The sequence below is a fragment of the Aplidium turbinatum genome, chromosome 5, assembly GCF_918807975.1.
Source record: "Aplidium turbinatum chromosome 5, kaAplTurb1.1, whole genome shotgun sequence".
NCBI lineage: Eukaryota > Metazoa > Chordata > Ascidiacea > Aplousobranchia > Polyclinidae > Aplidium > Aplidium turbinatum.
Genome location: NC_137476.1, coordinates 4,595,800 through 4,616,642, shown reverse-complemented (window position 1 = coordinate 4,616,642; position 20,843 = coordinate 4,595,800). Strand labels below are relative to the sequence as shown.

The window sequence follows — 20,843 nt, the reverse complement described above, 5'->3', positions numbered from 1 at the left end:
CTACATAAATTTAACGTTTACAAATGTTGAATCAATGTAAAAGGAATGGATTGCAGGCTGGGTCCTTATTGTTTGAAGCACAAAAAATACGCGTAAAGGCGACAACATCAGCAAGGCAGCGATTATGTTTCTGGCCAAAAAAAAAAATTAACGTTTGACTTCAAAGATAAAAATGATTATAACGAAGCTTCAAAGTTTGTCGTAAAAAATATTGCAGAGATACAATATACATAATCATTTTGTGCCAGATTGTGAGAAGACTTCCTAGATTCTTTCCAAACATTTGCATGATTGCAAATTATTTTCTATAATTTTATATTGCCAAAAATAGCTTCTTTGTTGAAACAACGTGGCTACAATTCTATAAAAAATTCTTAGGCCTACTACATTGAAGTAATGAAATTTTTTTTTGTGATTTTGCTGATGACCTTTTACAATATCCGAGAAGTAAAAAATAATAATGATGAATTATTTTACAAAACCGTGGTTTGCAAGCGCTTCACAAAAAATTGTTGGGGGAAAATTTACTATTAGACGTAAAATGTTTGTAAAAGAAAATTGTCGGTTTACGTATTTATAATGTTTATTACGCTGTTATCGAATTATAAACTGCCTGTATTGTCTACCTTTGTGGTTGCCGGCCAGCTTAGAGCAGCATGCAAACTACGCGTTTTTGGTATTTGCATCGTGTTATGATTCTCGAAACTTTCCCACAAGGTCTTTATTTTTATCGTGATATTTTTTGTGCCTTTTTCTGTCCTAAACTTGAAGTCATTGTGAAGCACAATCCACACCGGTTTTTAGACTCAGTCTTCATTGAAAATCTTTTGCGTGATGCATCATTTCAAGTAGTGTCTTCCCCTAAGCTGTTACACAAACCGCCCAGAACCAGGTTGATTATTATGTATCTTACATCCGTTGAGAGCCCGTTATTGTATATGTGGAATTATTATTGTAGATGTTTGACTAAATTCATGCCAAAGTCGAGCAAATTCTGCTTTCGGGATCCTTGCCGTTATTTACTGTATTTTTTGTTGATAAGTTTAGGCAGCATTTTTCCAAGATAAATGAAGACATCGGTATTGTTCGTCACTTAGATTTAGTTTTCTCAGCATTGTTTATTCATTCTTTGATCCACTAGTTTGTCTCACTTTTGGTATAATCGGATCGTTTATAAATGGCGGGTCTTCACAATAGTCGGCCTTTTATACTGTACATTGGCGCAACGTATTCAGATGTTGAATCAATGATCAAGAAAGCTGATTTGTTTTTTGTCTAATGTGACGCCTAACTTTATGCCTTGTCTAGATTACAAAGTATTTTGTAATGTAGATGAGGCATTATCATCTTTATTTTGCGCTCTTTGGAACAACACACAGTGCACGGTGAAACAATAATGCAGGACATAAGAACAAGTAGGCGACATAAAGCAGGGAAGGGACGCCATCGAGTTAGCTGCTACGTGTAAATGGAGCCTATATCTTATAATTTTGAGTGTATCTCACAATTACTGTTTGCAAAAACGCTATTTTTCCGGCTTCTCCCAAAAGCATTTGCAGTCATACATTTCCGCAATTGCAATGCTTGTCAATGAGAGTATTTCCATAGAACGTTTATTTCGAAACCAGGTTTTCGTGCCTTTACCCAAGATTTCTTATTGTAACGTTTTTTATTCGTCAATGAATATTATCTGCTTGAAACAACTGTTTTGAATAGTTTGTGGACTACATAGCCTACTATTTTGATCGTGGATTGCTATTCTTCTTTGTAGAGCTGATAACGCAAAAAACGTTTGCTATTATTTTTTCTAATTAACAGCTTTGTGATCACTGGCTTTTCTTTTGTAGCATAAGAAATAACGCGCTTTGTATTATTGAGGTCAAACCAAACAAAGGAAAACAAGCTCTGCTCGCGCATATCGATGCACGAAGCAATTATGAGCTTATGGCTTGTTATCGCAATGTAATCCATTTCACGCTTTGCTGGAAGTTAGCTAGAAATAGCAAAAATTCATCAAAATCTTGAATTTACAAGAAAACTACACAACTGTTAGCATCAAATTTAATATCATCAGATCCGCCTGGCAATTTTAGGAAAAGTCAAGAAAAACCAAGTGCATGGCGTTACTGTGCTTCAAATAATCAAAGGAAATATGAGAGGGGGGCCAAATCTGGCCTCCCTTTGAGGAGCAAAGTGTTAACACTTTAAGTGCCAAGTGCGGCTACTCATATTTATAGCGACAAGTTTTTGGATTTATATCATGCCAGTCAGCAGGTTTTGACTTGGAGGCCAAATTGGGTTAGAATTAGTAGGCTAAGGTAAAAGAAGTGAGGTCGCTGTTGTGGCAGTCGCTGTTCTTGATGAATCGCTGTCGTGTAGTCGCTCTATTGACAGTCGCTGTTTTTAATTAATCGCTGTCGTGTGGTCGCTCTATTGACAGTCGCTGTTCTGACAGTCGCTATTTGGAACCCGAGCCGCTCCGTCGCACTGCACTGACACTCAGCAGAATCCCTCATGCCCCAGTGCGTGTCAAGCAAGCATTGAAGCGGCCTACTCCCGTTCCTAATCGGTTCAACGTCACTCACTCCCGTCTCTGTCATAAAAAGTTGAAAAGGAAAGTCCATTCAAAGAGTAATCCTTCATTTATTTGATAGGGTTTATAGGGTAAATCAGCAGTTCTTAAACTAAGTAATTGGATGCTACCACCCTTGACGTCACTTCTAAAACATTATGTTCGCTTTTCTCGCTTAAGTGATTAAAATTAAAATTAGGTCACATCACTAGTGGACACTGGACACAAAAAAAGTTGTTACCAACATTTCTGTTCACGACTTGCACTATACATCAGCATACTAGTGCAACAGCCTATCATTTTCGCGCCTTCTTGTTCTTTTGCATGGGATGGCTACTGATAAAAAAGGTTTGCTGTTAGTGGCATAAGCGCTAAAATCTATAAAATGATCTGATAAAATCAAAACTTAAATAGAAAAATGATCTATTTTCAAACAGTTTTATTTTCAAAGGCTCATTGCATAAGTATTAAACAATGTTTTGATAGGCTACCATTTTTTTTCTAATTGTAATTATTATCAAACGCAAAAATAAATTACAAGCTTTGCTCAAACCCAGAGGAAGCCGCTTCAGAGAAGCTAAAAAGCCGAAAGTTGCCCACCCCTGGCTTAGCCTATACCAACATTGTTAATTGCTTTGACTGTGCTATCCAAAACATATTAAATATACTTCGTTGAATTTCTAAAAAAAACTTGGAAGGGGGAGGGGCATGGCCTAATATCCCGTGCGTAAGTAACTGGTCACATGCAAAACTTTTTTAAGCAGAAATATCATACTTCGTGCTCATGATGATTGTTAAGTAGGATGATTGTGATATTTTTAATTAACAATCTTTGCTCAAAAAGTTGTAAGTTGCAGGCAAGTAATAAACTGTCACAAGTGATAAGTTACAATTTTTATTTTACAAAAAGGCTACATGCACTAGGCTTTAGTATACAGTATGTGATACAGGCCATAAAGTAACTGACGAAGGTTATCGAATTAAGCATTTTCTGAAAATCTAATTTTTAATTTATGAATTAAAAGTCATTATTAATATTATTGTTTTCTGCAAATAAAAAGTCTTGTCATAATGAACAAACAAAAATGGGCTTCAAATGCTGTTCTACAGACCACATATAACTTGTTGAAAGACATCAAATTAAGGTCAACTGAACGATTACAATTTGAAATTGTTTGTTCGGCATTATCATCATCATCACCATTTTCAGCCTGTGAGAGCCCACTGCAGAGCGCAAGACTCCCCTTTTCATGCCAATTTACATGATTATGTGCTAGTTGGTACCAATTGGTTGTATTGCATTGTTTGTCAATGTCGTTCCTCCATCTCACTTTTGGTTTTCCTTTCTTTCTTTTGGTTTCTCGTGGTGTCCATGTTGTTAATTTTTTAGTCCATGTATTGTCCTGATATCTTACTATATGACCTGCCCAGGACCATTTTAGTTTCTTGATTGTGCTTAATATATCTCGTAATTTCGTTTGATTTCTGATCCATTCGGCAGTCTTTTTATCTAGCCATGTCAAACCCATCATGATTCGTTCATGTGCTCTCTGCATAGTTCTTAGTTTAAGTGTTAATTTCTTTGTAAGGTTCCAAGTTTCTGCACCATATGTAGCGGTTGGAAGGATGCATTGATCGTAGACTTGTTTCTTGAGAGAAAGAGGCAGTTTTGACTTCAATGACAAATTAAATTTCTTAATAGTTTTGACAAATTAAATTTCTTAATAGACAGATTTGCTTAATCTTCAAATAATACAATGTTGGTGCAATTAAAACTTAATATTTTTATTATGCTTGCAGACCATCGTCAAACATTAGAACACAACAACTGCAATTCACGCAAGGCAGAGAGTAATCGATACACGGAAATCAGATGATAATATAATTAATGAATTTATTCACAAAACGCAAAAAAGAAACATGTTCTTGATTAAGATTATACATTGGAATAAACAGGTGGATGATTAGGTTAGCCGGTTTGGAAGGCCTAGGCTTGTTGTTCCATTGTATGTGCTGGATTTTGAGTAGCTACTGGTGCCATTTGTTGCTGGATTGGTATTCCAGGATACTGGACCATCTGGGACACTGGTTTATTACCTTGTATGGCGTATCCTTGTGCTCCGGATACTCCAGCTATGAATCAGATTATCAAACAAATATTAGGCCTAAGTACAGAAATGTCTGCACGCCAACGCAATTAGACTGGAATGTCTGAAGAAATATATTTCCATAGATAGGCCAAAATCACAGGTCAAATATTATGCTACTTTCGGTTTTAACAAAATCATTTCACTTACGTTGTTGCACTATGATTGGTTGTTGTGGATTTGCTGTGACGTATACTTGAGGCTGGCCAAATGCATTAGGCTGAAAAAGTTATATTGTGTTAAAGGATAGACAACTGTGTCAGTTGCATGCTGTAGTGTGTGACGATGAAGCAGACTACTAATCACATCAACTTCAATCTCCCCATTTACTCCCTTACGTTCAAGTCATGGACGTCCTTGGAAGTTCGATTCTCGCTCAAGACACATGGATACGCACCACTTTGGATACGCACGTCTTCTAGTTTTGTTCGATCGAGAGCCTTGATGAACTGACAACCCCCCACATCCCCTTATATCTTCCATATTTTCCTGCCGGAAATTTAAGTAAGTGAGATGCTTATGATGTAGGCTAAAAGATAAAATCCTCGTTGCGAGGTTTTTGCGTGGAGATTATTAGCATTGTGGATTCATGCGTCTCAGTTTATTCGAAAAAAGCCAGGTATCTTCCCATGCATTTAACGGAATAAGAGTGCATTTAACAGCAGCTCTATTGCCTATATTGCCTTTATTGCCAAGACACTAATGGGATCTCGGAGCACAGTGTGCAGAGCCGGCTGACATGTGGAAACATCTCGGCACTCAGCAATCCAATATACGGTCACAAGGTTATCTGGCGTCTGTTATCTTTGATGGCCTGTGATGACCTGGATGACAGCAGCATGTGCATCTGGTTACTGGTTAGTGGTATATTATAGGAAAATCAGTGCATTATGCAGGTGGAATTTTTTATAACTACCCCAGTTAGCTGGGAACGGTAGAGGTCTTGGTCTGCCAAAAGTGTATCAAGTTAGTCAAGGAAATGCATCTAACTGTAAAACTGCCTAAAACAAAAAATATATAAAGCATATTCAGTTTAAAAAAACAAGTAACTGGCTTTCACCGACTTGATACTGCGTGCAACCATTCTGTTGATTACAAACTTTTTGTTTCACAACGACGACGTAGCCTACGAGATAACTTACCTGGCAGCATCCTGGTACAAGATATCCACTGTAGCAAGCGCTTATGATGAGAACTACCAAAGAAGCAAATGAAAGCAAGCTTTGAATTATTTTCAAAACATAGCCGATTGTCTGAAAGAGAAAAAGGCTATTCGAACCGTGTAGAAGTGCTTTGCAGTGCTGCCAAATTGTTACCTTCGGCGTCTGAAAGCACTGATGCACTGGAGTGGAAGACTATGTGAAGTATATGTTGAAACACCCGAGTGAAAATACCAACAGTAGCCTATAGCTTCAGCTGCTATCAGTAAACAGTCAAAAACAACAAAGCGTAATTTTGTATGTAACGTGCCAAAACAATATTTTGTGGATAAACTAAATGTCACGCTATGTGTAACAATCACTAATGTGATTCAAACCAAAACTCTTGAAACTCTTGAAATATTCATTGTATCTGTGTTAATTTTGAATATATATTGTAAATCCTTGAAGTTTTACTTCTACAGTTCGTCTTGCCTAACCCTCAGGCGATCATTTTTGTGTCTAACAGTCAGTAGGGGAGACCGGGGCAAGTTGTGCGACGGGGCAAGTTGTGCAATAGGGTGGCTCGTTTTTAACTTTTTTTTTTAATTTTCTCGGGGTAGTGGGGAAATGGTGCTAATGAGTGAGAAAACAATCATGACAAAATTTGAGATTCGTAAAAAATTGTCTTCAGCCTCCTCATGGGGCCAAAAAATCGAAAAATGGGGTCAAAAACGCATTTTTTTTCAAAAATATTTTTAGTTGGGTAGATACAATATTGTTCAGATATATCTAATTAGCCTAAGAAAAAAAATTGAAGTCATTTGAACTATTCCTTCAGCTTCCTCACAGCTTTTGAAAATTTGATTTTCCTGAAATTTTCGCATTTTTGTTGGTGGTGCATAACTACAAACTTCTTTAGTGACGTAAATTCAAATAAAAGACGTCACTTTTTGCTACCAAATTAACCCAATTTCATTAAAAAATGACGCAACAGCTCAGGGCAGGCCTATAAAGAGAAAAACAATGTCGTTTTATAGCTGGCAAAATGTCTAACTCAATTATGTTTCATGTAACCACCCACAAAAATGCGAAATTTTCAGCAAAATGAAAATTTTCATAAGCTGTGAGGAAGCTGAAGGAATAGTTCAAATGACTCCAATTTTTTTTCTTAGGCTAATTAGATATATCTAAACAATATTGTATCTACCCAAACTAAAAATATTTTTGAAAAACATTGCGTTTTTGACCCCATTTTTCGATTTTTGGGCCCCATGAGGAGGCTGAAGACAATTTTTTACGAATCTCAAATTTTGTCATGAGCGTTTTCTCACTCATTGGCACCATTTCCCCACTACCCCGAGAGAATTAAAAAAAAAGTTTAAAAACGAGCCACCCTATTTTGCAAGTCCCCGTTTGAAAGGAAATAAAGAGCGTAATGAATCTTTAACGCCATTATTATATTTTACCTATAATGCCTTTGAAGCACATGAATTGCAGTTATCAGTTTTTTGGGCAGGTTAGGCTTGATCAACGATATAAGGTGTTTAGGTCTTAGGATCTAAATTCGGATGCAAACAAAATTTTGATTTTTTGGATGCACAATAGAACTAGTCAAACTTTAGCAGTAGGGGTCAGTAGACATGTGATGTAGTTGTATTTTCGCAGGTAAAATTTTTTTGTATATTTGTTAGTTTTCTTGAAATTTTTTGTTCTTTAAAAAAAAAAGTGTGAATGGGGCAAGTTGTGCAATTGATGACGGGGCAAGGTGTGCAACTGTAATATGATCGTAATATGTTGCTCAACTTGCCCCTGGCAGTAGTGTTGCTCAACTTACCCCATGGTGCTACACAGCTTGCCCACCATGGTGTTGCACAACTTGCCCCGGAAAATAATTCGGGGCAAGTTGCGCAATCGTTACTTAAACTTGAATACAGTGCAAAATAATAAATAAAACCAACCAGTTTTTGTCTTAAAACTTGGCTTATTAGCATGTTTTTGAAATGCAATACTTGAGTCTTCGAAAAAGTTAGTAAAAAAAAAAAAAAGATTAAAAAAAAACCTGCTCAACTTGCCCCGGTCTCCTAAGTGTGATTGAAAAACTTCCTCACATTACAGTGCAATCTGTTCTAATGAATTTTCTTCCTAATCAAATAGATTTTCGATTTTTTTAAGTCTATTAGATGTTTTACTTACCGACCATTGACCTAAGGTTGATGCAACGCTGATTCCAAAATGTATGACAGAAAACACTGCTCCAACTATGCTGAAGGCTAAAAGGCATGTTATCTGCGATTTAATATCAAAGTTGTTTCAGCAAGGTTGAGGTCTTGGACAAACATTAATCAAAAACAAAGCTGCACTCCTAAGATTTTCCAACTTCTGGAATTTTATTCAGTCACAATCTAAGTTATGTTTCATCGGTTAAAGTGCGAAGGAATGGCATTTCACTGATTTCAAAGCTACAATTCTTTGACGATTTTTTGTTTTGTTTCATAATTGAGTAGTCATCGCTTATTAAGCCCACCTAGGGACCGGACGGTTATTGGCTTATTTAGCGGGTGGGCCTATTAGAAGGAGACGATTCTCTGCCACTCTTATACCTTCAATAAATTCGGACCGGACCAAATTGAACTGAATAAGCAGGTGGGCTAATAAGCGAGGACTACTGTATTGCTTCAGCCTTTTAGCACCAATGGCTTGCTATTACAACGAAGAAGAAAGTTGCAGTTAAATGTTTAGTTTGTTAACAGTTTCTGTTATAGTGTGGGCACATTTGTCATGAAAAATGGTTTCGTGTATTTTTTTTTTGTTAAAAGCAAAAACTTTCTTGATTTTGTCAGATAATACTATAAAGATAAAAAAAAATTAGGGTGGCATTTTTTCTGTGCACTCTAATGACCTGAAATCCCCTATCAAACCCCATTCATTTACAAAAAAAAATGTACAAAAGTACTTTATGACGTAAATACTTTGTAACAAAGTTACTTTGTGACGCACATACAGCAAGCTTATTGAATCATTTTAATCAGCTTTTTTTATAATTTGTGACGTCATAGATAAATGACAGTACCCAAGCTTGTATAACTGTTTTTACAGGTTTACTCAGGCTGCTGGATAAAAATAACAAAGAAGTGATACTGGAGTAAAGGGCGAAACAGCCTGTTAAAGATTTTTAATAAATTGAAGAACTCATAGTTGTTGCTTTTTTATATAGAATAGTTTCTGGCGATGATCTGTGAAGCAAGCAGTCTGCGAGTAGCCAGAGTTTATATATACAGTACATCGAAGATTATTGGAGGCATACTTGGAATTATACAGAATCAAAAGTCACTGTACAAATACTTTCTCATCGCAAACGAACTCTCAAATTTGCAGCATGACTTTGAGAAAAAGTACCACTCTGGTAGCAAGGCAAAGAGAACGCAGCACCAATAGCTTACAGGAGGAAAATTCTCCCGAATAACGCAAAATGCTATCAAACCCAGCGTAGTATTTTACGAGCATGGAAACCTATTTGAATCCTCTGACGAAGATGAAATTTACGGTTTGCTCACCAAAGCAGTTATGAATGAAACTGCTACCAACGACATCCTTCGGCGTGATGAGATTGGGCAACAGAGTTTTGAAAATTTCGTCACTGAACCTCTAGTAGAAGGAAAACTTTCCGTGTGGGACAAAATGACCAGAAAGAAACTGTCTACATTCAAAAGTGCCATTGCAATTGCAAAAGTCAGCATGGGAGACAAGGTAATCAAAATTAAAGAAGAGAGAGGGCTGTTGAATCGGCTCATTGTAATATCAAGAAGTCGACCGGAGCTGGACCTCAAGGAATGCATCGGAACGTATGAGTTTGGTGTGGTGCCTCGATCATTGTTTGCTTCAGATGGATCCCTCCTGAAAATACTTGTGAAAATATTGCATAATTATTGTTGTGCCCCATTTTGGACGCCATCTTGGATTTCATGCCCCAAAAATGTTCAGAAAAAATGCCACCCTAAATTTTTTTTAAGCTTATCATGTTTTGTTTCAAAAACAAGTGATTTTTGCTTTTAACAAAAAAAAAACACGAAATTACAAATATGCCTACACTATTAGTTGTCCTGTCACCGCTTAAAGGTTTTGATTGTAACTTGAAGAATGTCAACTACGCTTTAGCAGGCTACTTTTTTAATTACAACTTCAAATGTCTTTGGCAGAGATCAAGAATAAGTAACAGCGTTGCCAGGAGTCTATAATGGGTGCGAATCTGATCTGTAGTTTTTTTAATGATAAGTTATTCAGTTTTTAGAAAAACTATAAAACCACCTTCACAATGATTTCACAAATATTTTTGTATTTTTCTCTTCCTTTAAGGTAGTTTATTTTTGCAATTTCTAAGAGTTGTGTTTAAATTTAAATAAATATCTAACTTCGGTGTTAGGAGATTTCATTGGAAATGGGCCCAAAGTAATCTTCCAACAACTCTGGGGAGAATGAGGCTACGTGCAATGCTGTATTTACCAGCTTACAAAAGTCAAGAAAGAAATTCTGAATGATAAATGATCTTGCTCAAGGAGCAGCAATTTTTCTGTGTGATTTTGTTATGTTGACTTTATGAAATCTCAGATTCAACAAAAGTGTTGAGCTGTTGACTTCCATGGATCAACTCACCAAGCATCTGTTGGAGACTTGTCTTGATGCAGAGATACCAAGTGCACCAGCAACAATAATCTATAACATAAATAAGAAAACCAAAGATTTGATCTTTTTGTGTCTGATAACCAGGTTACTACAAAAGATTACTTTCCATTATCATCACCTATTTTAACTGAGCAAATAATAAATCGTTAGTTGGTTTTGAAGCTTTATGCCAATGTCGTACGTTACAAATTTTTTGGGTGTCCTTTTTTTCAGCAGGTTTTAAACACACACCAGGTTTGCAATTTGCTGAATGGCTGTTCAGACATTATCAAAATAAACTACTGTGATATGATATAATAAGACACTGTGCAAATAAAGCATGTGATTAAAGCTTTTTAAAAAACTTTGAAGACCTAAACAAGTGGTTACTGTACGCCACTGCTACTCGGACTGACAAAGTCTCAGATAGGTTATGCCTGGAAGTTATGTATAGTTCAGTTCAGTTTATTTTTGTTTTGTTGGCGAAAAAGAAAGAAAAAAACAAAAGTATACAAAAACACAATAAACACAAATAATTCGCACAACAAGGATGGCAGCGAAAAACCAAAAGGTCACCAAAGTCAGCTGCCACCCAAACATTTGTATACTTGTAGACTACAAAAAAAAATACATCAAATTCTCATTCTCAAAAGAATAGTGATCACGTTATATTGATGAATAGGCTACACTGCTTTTGTCGACTATTTTGAAACTATTTTGTCTACAATCGTTAATGAAACTTACCCATACACCACACCATAGTCCTTCTCCACTGGTACTGCCGTAACCGTACCCATATATGTTGTTGACCACTCCGATCATACTGATTTCAATAAAAATAGAATGGGATCCCATTATAATTAGAGATATCTGCATAGATTAAAAAATGTGAAAACAGTGAAAGAAACACATTTTGGCAAAACCATTTCTTGATTTAATTCCTAGAGGTGACATTTTTTATTTTTAGATCAAATTTCATCATGTTGTAGTAGGCTGCGCAGTTTAGTGACGTGAATCCCAGAACGACGCTTTGACAGCGTCGCTTCGACACTGCTCAAACATTATATGACAGTGTTTATAGCAGAAAACGCAATGGCATAGGCTACCTGAAGGTGAAAGACAGAGATTATTTTTCCGCTCTCCTGTGCAACTTAACTGAATCTACAATCATGAAACCAGATATCCCTGCATGAAACATAAGCCTGGATGCTAGGGTGACCAAAACAAAACTAAATTTTGATTTTTAAATTTTTTCTTGTTAGACCTCTGCAGTGGCGTAGCAGCCACCTGGCGGTTCTGGCTCTGCGCCAGGGGCGGCAGGCTGCAAGGGGGCGGCAAAATGAGGCTGTACAGTGCACACAGCACGAGAAATGAAGTAATGCAAAAATAAATAAAAAGTAAAACAAAAAAATGATTTACAAAGAGACAGTTAGCACACCTTAAAAAATTTAAGGATAGAACAACAGCTAAAAAGCTCAAGTTGCTTCTTGCGTGATGTTGGATAGCTGTAGCCTGTACTCCGTCTGTTGTTCAATTCTTAGTAACATTTATTACGTCATAAATCTGTTGTTATAATCACGATTCATTGTTATAATCTCTATCTTCATACAGCGTTTGATGTTTTACAGTGGTCTTACTAAATCACACCTACTTGATTCGACACCATGCTTGTGTCTGAAACTTTGTCTTACCATTGGTGTTTCAATTGCGAGCTGTGAGAGGAGTTTCTCAAAGCTCAAAATCATAAAATCGTAGCCTATTTACGTTCTACCATGAATGATGATCGGCTATCAGCTCTATCGATTCTTTCTATAGAAAGAGACTACGTTCAAAAACTTGATTTTGAAGATATTTATCGCTGATTTTGCTTCGGCGAAAGCTCGAAAAGTTCAATTTTGAGGCGGCTATTGATCTTTTATTTGCCTAATACATTTGTTGTCCATTTTTTGTCTTTTATTTTTGGCCTTAACGCTGAGACAGTGAGACTTCTTTCTCAAGCAATATAGAACTTCTGAGACGCCGCACATTATTTGTAATTATTTTTATTGAAAAGATTGCTTGAACATGAAACTATTTCGAAATTTGCTGCAGTCTACTTAGGGCGGCATTTTCAACGAAAGCCAGGGGCGGCAGCATATGCTCCTACGCCACTGGACCTCTGCATTATGGTCCAAAATGACACCTTGCCAAGTTTTGTTGAGATTGGTCTACATTTGACGCCCTAGCAGTGGGCCGGTGCCCCCGGCCGGGTCAAAATCGGCCAATCTGGCTGTATTTCAGCAACCGGTAGGCCTGGAATGCTCAAATTTGGCTTTGAAGAAGCAGAATGCATGGTTTCCTATATAACTTCCAGAGGGTTTTGGGGTCTAAACCATTTAGTTTATGAAAAAAATGCAAAAAACACATTTTTGACCAAATGTGGCCCCTATAAACGTGTAATGTTCAAATTTAGTTTAATCATGGCCACCTAAAGATACGGCCTGATTTGTCACATTTTGCAGAAATTACCAGGTTTTTCTAACTTTGGGCGAACGTTTAAATATTTTTTTTCTAAAAATTAGATTTTTGCGCTTTCTTTATTCTTTTCCCCAGATGACACAATAGTTTTTAACATCCTCACATGTTGAAAAACAAAGAAAATTTGATTTCGAAGATTTTAGTCAGACTGTTAATTTTCAATGACAGTCTGATTTTGCGTTTTTCAACTTACCTTTTCTCATTTGCTATTGTTTCCCCAAGGCAACAAAAAAGTTTTATGTCATTTGGAAACCGCAAAAAGTAAAAACATCTCAAAAAATGTCAGTTAAGCACTAGCAGTAGCTGTAATCAAAATCTGCAAAATGTGACAAATCAGGCCGCATCTCCAGGTGGCCATGGTTTAATATACAACACTAATTGACTAATAACACAAAATTTAAAATATAAGCAACTTTTGTTTAATCATAGACAAGCTTTATTGCTTTTGCACTTTAGTTTACCACTTAACTTTCAACCACTGACCAATGTAATTACCCATTAAATAATTCAAGACAGTTTTTTTTTCATTTCTCGTATTAGTTTACCACTTAACATTTCTTAAAAATGATTTTGTGGTTGTGTCCAGCTGATTGGTAGACAATGACTTCTTGGCTATATCTCGAACTTTGGAAAGGTAAGCATGAGTGACTTTGATTGCTTTGTCCAACTCTTTCTCACTACTTGGAGCAGAAGCCCTTTCCTCAACAACAGTGACCATGCCCAAAACTCTCTCAACAACATCATTTGTAGCAGGCATGTTCTGTAGCAGAGTTTTGAATGATGAAAACTCCTCCATATGGTGCCAAGATCTAGGACTTTCATGAGTCAGACATTCAAACATGGGAAAAATTCTAATGAGTTCAAAATAGTCTGGTCCGACTCATGAAAGTCTGAATTATTTAATGAGTAATTATAGTCGTCAGTGGTTGAAAGTTAAGTGGTAAACTAAAGTGCAAAAGCAATAAAGCTTGTCTATGATTAAACAAAAGTTGCTTGTATTTTAAATTTTGTGTCATTAGTCAATTAGTGTTGTATATTAAACTAAAAGCTGAACATTACACATTTATGGGGGCCACATTTGGTCAAAAATGTGTTTTTTGCATTTTTGTCATAAACTAAATGGTTTAGACCTCAAAACCCTCTGGAAGTTAGATAGGAAACAATGCATTATGCTTCTTCAAAGCCAATTTTGATCATTCTAGGCCTACCGGTTGCTGAGATGCAGCCAGATTGGCCGATTTTGATCCGGCCGGGGCGCGAAATTTTTTTTTTCTTGAGATTTCTGTCTCATTTACATATTTTGGTAAAAGTTTGTATTAAAACCGTGTGAATGCAACGGTTTCTCGTTGGCACGGTTGGTTCAGTGTTTTCATCCTCTGCCTAGTGATCCTGAGAACGAGGGTTCGACGCCCGTCGAAGTCAAACTTTTTTTTTTCTTTAAATTAATTTTTGCGGTGCACAAGAGCTTTTAAAAAAAAAGTAGGGTTAGGGAAAGCTTATATTTTATTATCATTGCAGAATTTCATTGGTAAATAGTTATTTCGCATTCTGAATCAACCAATCTCTCAAAACACTTTCGGAAAATCTTACTTTTAGAGTGACTAGAATCAATGAGACAGAAATCTTGTGGGAAAAAAAAATTCGCGGCGGCGTCAAATGTAGACCAATCTCAACATAACTTGTCAAGGTGTCATTTTGGACCATAATGCAGAGGTCTAAACAAGAAAAAGTTTAAAAATCAAAATTTATTTTTGTTTTGGTCACCCTACTGGATGCTACGAAAAATGGTAGCCACTTTAACAAATCGAAATTCTGCCGCTGCGAATGACTACAATGCAACCGCCAACCAATCAGAACATCTTGTAAGACGCTACCGTCCAATTGTGACCCTTCTAGCACTCAGCCAGAGAGTTAATGCTTGTTTTGGACTTTATTTGGTAATTACAGAAGAAAAAGAGCAATAGCAATGGTGGGAATCGAACCCGCGTCAATGAAATGACTACTTTCTAGCCCTAACCTCTAAGCCAACCAGCTGACAAAAAATCCATCACTTAATTTGCTTTCTATCACCTTCTTTTCGTCATTTTTTACGTCATTTAAACCGTAGCTTATGATTGGTTGGCGGTTTCATTCTAGTCATTTTTAGTAGCAGAATTTCGTCTTGTTAAAGTGCCTACCACGAAAAATCACACCACTTCGTGGATTTACTCCTCTCTCATTGCCATTTATGTTGTTCAATACGTAAGATTGATGCTTGTTTTGTTTGTTGATCTAGAATAGGTGTATTTACAACTCAAATGTTTTACAATGCCACATTTATGATTAATTTTGAGAAGTAGTGTTTAGCAAACGAACATCAGTATGTCAGCTTTGAAACAAATCACACAATTTGTTGTTTTGCCAACAAGTAGCCTACGTTTGTTATTGCCAAATTTAAGTTGTTGATCATATTTTAGGGATCATAAAACTATTTTGAATTTTAAATCTTAATTTATTTTAAAAGAAATTTGTGTTCATAGCTCCACAATTTTTATTTTAGTTTCGATTTACACAGCTGTTCCCACTGATGCGAGGAAAACTCGGTTTTCTTGCAATTACTCTCCTTGATTGTTAACAATTTCCTATATCACTTTTAGCAGACCTAACGCTCCACATATCCATCTTCAAAGTTATTCTTTAATTTTTTTTTTTTTTCATTGATTCATTCTCAGGAGTTGCAGTAGGCATGTGAAAAGAACTATTTTTGCTCGTCAGGGTAAGTTAAGCCTGAACAAGAAAAGGGAAATTATAATAAGTTAATTTTGCAACCCAAAATAAGTTCTTTGTCATAAATTGCTGCTTACCCCTAACCAACGGATTATGTTCAGAGCACGTTGTGTGCTTTCAGGTGTCCTGGATGATGGAATGACCGGTGGTTGCTGTGTTGTCATAGCAATAACAGGTTGTGGTTGTGCAGTCATCATGTTAGCTTGTTGTTAATAGTAGTGAAAGAGGAGATCGATATCTGCTGGCAGAGCCAAAAGCAGAGTCTTGGCAGAGCAAAAGCAGAGCAGAGTCTTGGCAGAGCAAAAGCAGAGCAGAGTCTTGGCAGAGCAAAAGCAGAGTCTTGGCAGAGCAGTCTGGCAGAGTCTTAGCCTCTGTCCTGGCAGTATTTCTTGTTTGTTTATAAAAGCAGTGCTCTGGCACTGCCCTGGTCTTGTTTGTTTATAAAACACTGTCCTGGCAGAGTCTTGGTCGTACGAAGCAGTGCTCTGGCACTGCCCTGGTCTTGTTTGTTTATAAAACACTGTCCTGGCAGAGTCTTGGCAGTACCTGGCACTGTCCTGGCAGAGTCTTGGTCGTACGAAGCAGTACCAAAAGCAGTGTACAAGCAGTGCTCTGGCACTGCCCTGGCAGTGGTCTTGTGCAAAGCTTACCACGATGTCACAACCATTGCGTCAGATGTTTTATTTCAATACATACACAATAAACAAATACAATAAAAAGTCGTCACATTTGTGAAGAAAACAATGATCGTACTGCTAAAAGAGAAACTTATTTATATCTTGTTTGTTTATTTTATACGAAATTGTTATTATTTATTTCTTGTTTGTTTATTTTATGTGAAGTTGATATTATTTATTTCTTGTTTGTTTATTTTATGTGAAGTTGATATTATTTATTTCTTGTTTGTTTATTTTATGAGGAAAACAACCCCCTTACAATGCTACGACTGGCAGTACAGAGCAAGAAGTAGTGTGACAAAGCAGTGAAAGCTGAGTATTGTTTCTTGTTTGTTTATTTAATGTGAAGTTGATATTATTTATATCTTGTTTGTTTATTTTATACGAAATTGTTATTATTTATTTCTTGTTTGTTTTATTTTATGTGAAGTTGATATTATTTATTTCTTTTTTGTTTATTTTATGAGGAAAACAGCCCCCTTACAATGCTACAACTGGCAGTACAGAGCAAGAAGCAGTGTGGCAAAGCAGTGAAAACTGGGTATTATTTCTTGTTTGTGTATTTTATGAGAAATTGTTATTATTTATTTCTTGTTTGTTTTATTTTGTGAGAAAGACAGCCCCCTTACAATGCTACGACTGGCAGTACAGAGCAAGAAGCAGTGTGGCAAAGCAGTGAAAACTGGGTATTATTTCTTGTTTGTTTTATTTTATGCTAAATTGTTATTATTTATTTCTTTTTTGTTTATTTTATGAGGAAAACAACCCCCTTACAATGCAACGACTGGCAGTACAGAGCAAGAAGTAGTGTGACAAAGCAGTGAAAGCTGAGTATTGTTTCTTGTTTGTTTATTTAATGTGAAGTTGATATTATTTATATCTTGTTTGTTTATTTTATGCGAAATTGTTATTATTTATTTCTTGTTTGTTTATTTTATGAGGAAAACAGCCCCCTTGCAATGGTACATCTGCCAGTACAGAGCAAGAAGCAGTGTGAAAAACAGTGAAAGCTGGGTATCATTTCTTGTTTGTTTATTTTATGTGAAATTGATATTATTTCTTATTTGTTTATATGATGAGACAAGTTGAGTCCTAACAGAGCAAGAGTCCTGACAATGTCCTTAGCGTCTGGTAGCAGTGTAGAAAAGTAGTAAAAGCTGAGTATTATTTCTTGTTTGTGTATTTTATGTGCAATTGAAATGATACCATACAGTGCTACGTCTGGTAGTACTAGTACACAGCAAGAAGCAGGGTAACTAAACAGAGCAGTGTAGCCAAACAGAGCAGTGTAGCCAAACAAAGCAGTGTCTTAAAAGCTGAGCAACGACATTATATTAGTTCCACCGCGTCATCGTTCATCGGTGTCACAACCATAGCGTAATCTTAATTCGTCTGGATAAATGAAAAAAGAAGTCGGTACTTTCCCTACTCATAATTTTGTAGGAAATTTGTTGTTAATTACTTCCTTGCCTAGGTATGTTCACAGTTACCTCAAACATGGCCACCTGGAGATGCGGCCTGATTTGTCACATTTTGCAAATTTTGATTACAGCTACTGCTAGTGCTTGACTGAAATTTTTTGAGATGTTTTTACTTTTTGCGGTTTCCAAATGACATAAAACTTTTTTGTTGCCTTGGGGAAGCAGTAGCAAATGAGAAAAACTAAGTTGAAAAACGCAAAATCAGACTGTTATTGAAAATTAACAGTCTGACTAAAATCCTCGAAATCAAATTTTCTTTGTTTTTCAACATGTGAAGATGTTAAAACCTATTGTGTCATCTGGGGAAAAGAATAAAGAAAGGGTAAAAATCTAAGTTTTAGAAAAATTTATTTAAACGTTCGCCCAAAGTTAGAAAAACCTGGAAATTTCTGCAAAATGTGACAAATCAGGCCGTATATTTAGGTGGCCATGCCTCAAATTATATTACAATATTGATTTTAATTCATACTCTTTAACCTTAGAAGATTAGTTGAACTAAAGTTTTATTTTAGTTTTGTAAAAAAAAAAATTATCATCTAAGGTACATTTGTTAGGTAACAGCTTTTTGGTTGGTTTAAATTTATCGTAATCCAAGGTTTTAAAGGGTTCCTTTGTCACTTATCATTTAGTTTTGGGATTCATTATTATCTGTAACCTTTGCAGTTGCCTCAAATTATATTACAATACTGATTTTAATTCATACTCTTTAACCTTAGAAGATTAGTTGAACTAAAGTTTTATTTTAGTTTCATAAAAAAATCATCATCTAAGGTACATTTGTTAGGTAACAGCTTTTTGGTTGGTTTAAGTTTATCGCAATCCAAGGTTTTAAAGGGTTCCTTAGTCACTTATCATTTAGTTTTGGGATTCATTATTATCTGTAACCTTTCGCAGTTGCCACAAACTATGTTGCAACTCTGATATTAATTCATACTCTTTAATTTTTATCCCTCTATGTCCAACAGTTTAACCCAAAGACTTAACAAATCCTATATTCTTTCATCTTGTTTTAGTTTATATACTTGTATTGGTAAACCTCCATTAGGTCTTCGTTTAGTGAAGGTTAGCGCAACAACGGCTTTCGTTAAAAGCTTGATACCAATTGTTTGTAACTGCAGTAAATCCTGAAATTGTTACAACCCAAGGTTTGCAAAAGTGATAACTTTGTCGCAATGACGTAAGTTTAAGTTTGTAGTTTTATTTGTATTTTTGGAAATAACTTTTTTGTCTTACTGTATGATACTAACAACAACTAAGCACTGACATGATAATATAACAACACGACTTGGTAAACGATCACTCTCTTTTACAATAGCACCTAGCCTCCAAGACATTTTGTTTTTTGTAAGAACACGCAATCACACCAACAAAACATACAATAAGTCTACAAAAATTCATGTATTCTGAGTTTTTTTTTTTTTTCTTATGAAGTTGTTCGGTTCAGATGTTGTAAGATACTTGCCTATCAAGTTTCCTCAGGTGTGATTCTACATGAGGTGATCACAAGAGATGTGTTTAAAATTATCAGGTGAGACACTATCGATCTATGACATACTCAAGTGATTGTTACCAATAGGGTTTTTAGATAAACTTCTGAGTGTTGTAGTCATTTCAAGTTTTATTTTAAACTATTTGTAATGATAAAGAGACAAGATTTTCTAAATATGAGAAACAAACGCAAGTGTAGACAATCCCTTTTGCATAAAGAACCACACAAATGAACACCTAACACAAGTCGCATATAATGCTTTTATAATGATGATCAAAACAATCAATTTTTAGCACAAGGTTTACAACGCATGATTTGACAAGTGGACGACTTTATAACAACTGCAAGTTTACTTTTGGTGACAGAGCACAGAGTACGTGTCCTTAATTAAATTTTCTTTACAAATTTATAAGAAATTTTATAAGTTTTAGTCTGTAATTTTATTGAGTAGACCTTTATAAGTTTTAGTTTGCGATTTTGTAAAACAAAAGATGAAATGTGCGGGCATATGTTGAGAGGATCGTTAGACCAGATGCATCAATTGGTTGTTGAAGGTAGGGTAGAAACAGAATGGTCCAGGGAAAAAGAGACGAACATGGAGAGCTGTTGTACACCTTGTCAAGCATGGAGAAGCTAAAAGAATAACATAGGTACTAACAACTGAAAGTTTCTTTTTTGTAACAAAACACATATTGTCCTTTGCTTCAGTTTATCTTTTAGTTCAATTTTGTAGAATAAAATATGAAATTTAAAAGACATATCTTGAGACCGTTGTCAGATCAGGTACATCAATTGTTTGTTGAAGGTAAGGTGAACAAAAAAGATGCAAGGGAAAACGGAGACGAACTTGGAGAGGTGTTGTACAAATGTGAGCTGACTTGCCAAACATCGAGACGCAAAAAGAATAACAAAGGTACTAACAACTGAAAGTTTGTTTTTTTTCAGTTCAATTTTGTGAAACAAAAGATGACATTTGGGAGACATGTTGAGACGATTGTCAGACATCACTTGGGTGTTGAAGGTAAGGTCGTCGTCATCGTTCGTATGAAGCAAAAAGTTTGTGGTCGGTCGAAAGGAAGGACTTGGAGCCAACTTTTCGTCAGATCGTCAAGTGTACGGATGACTGTTATTTCGTTGGGAGGGGAATAGATGAGACGCCCAAAGATGATGTGGTTGGCTGTTTGTTCCGTGGCACTGCGCTAACACACAGCAGAGTCCCTCATACCCCAGCGTGTCAAGCAAGCATTGAAGTGCCAACTCCCGTTCTTAATCGTAAGGCAAGGTGAACGAAAAAGATGCAAGGGAAAACGGAGACGAACTTGGAGAGGTGTTGTACAACTTGTCAAGCATCGAGAAGCAAAAAGAATAGCGTAGGAACTAACAGCTGGAAGTT

The 20,843-nt window shown here is 36.1% G+C and overlaps 1 protein-coding gene across 1 annotated transcript in view; it reads right to left on the bottom strand.

Moving 5' to 3' along the window:
- LOC145770860 (membrane-spanning 4-domains subfamily A member 8-like) overlaps positions 1–15,997 on the bottom strand; it is a 41,656-nt gene extending 25,659 nt beyond the window's left edge. Inside the window, exon 1 of the mRNA XM_082582601.1 lies at positions 15,881–15,997. Coding sequence (XP_082438727.1) covers positions 15,881–15,997 — 117 coding nt within the window. The remainder of the gene's footprint in view (positions 1–15,880) is intronic.
- Between the last annotated feature and the right edge of the window lie 4,846 nt (positions 15,998–20,843).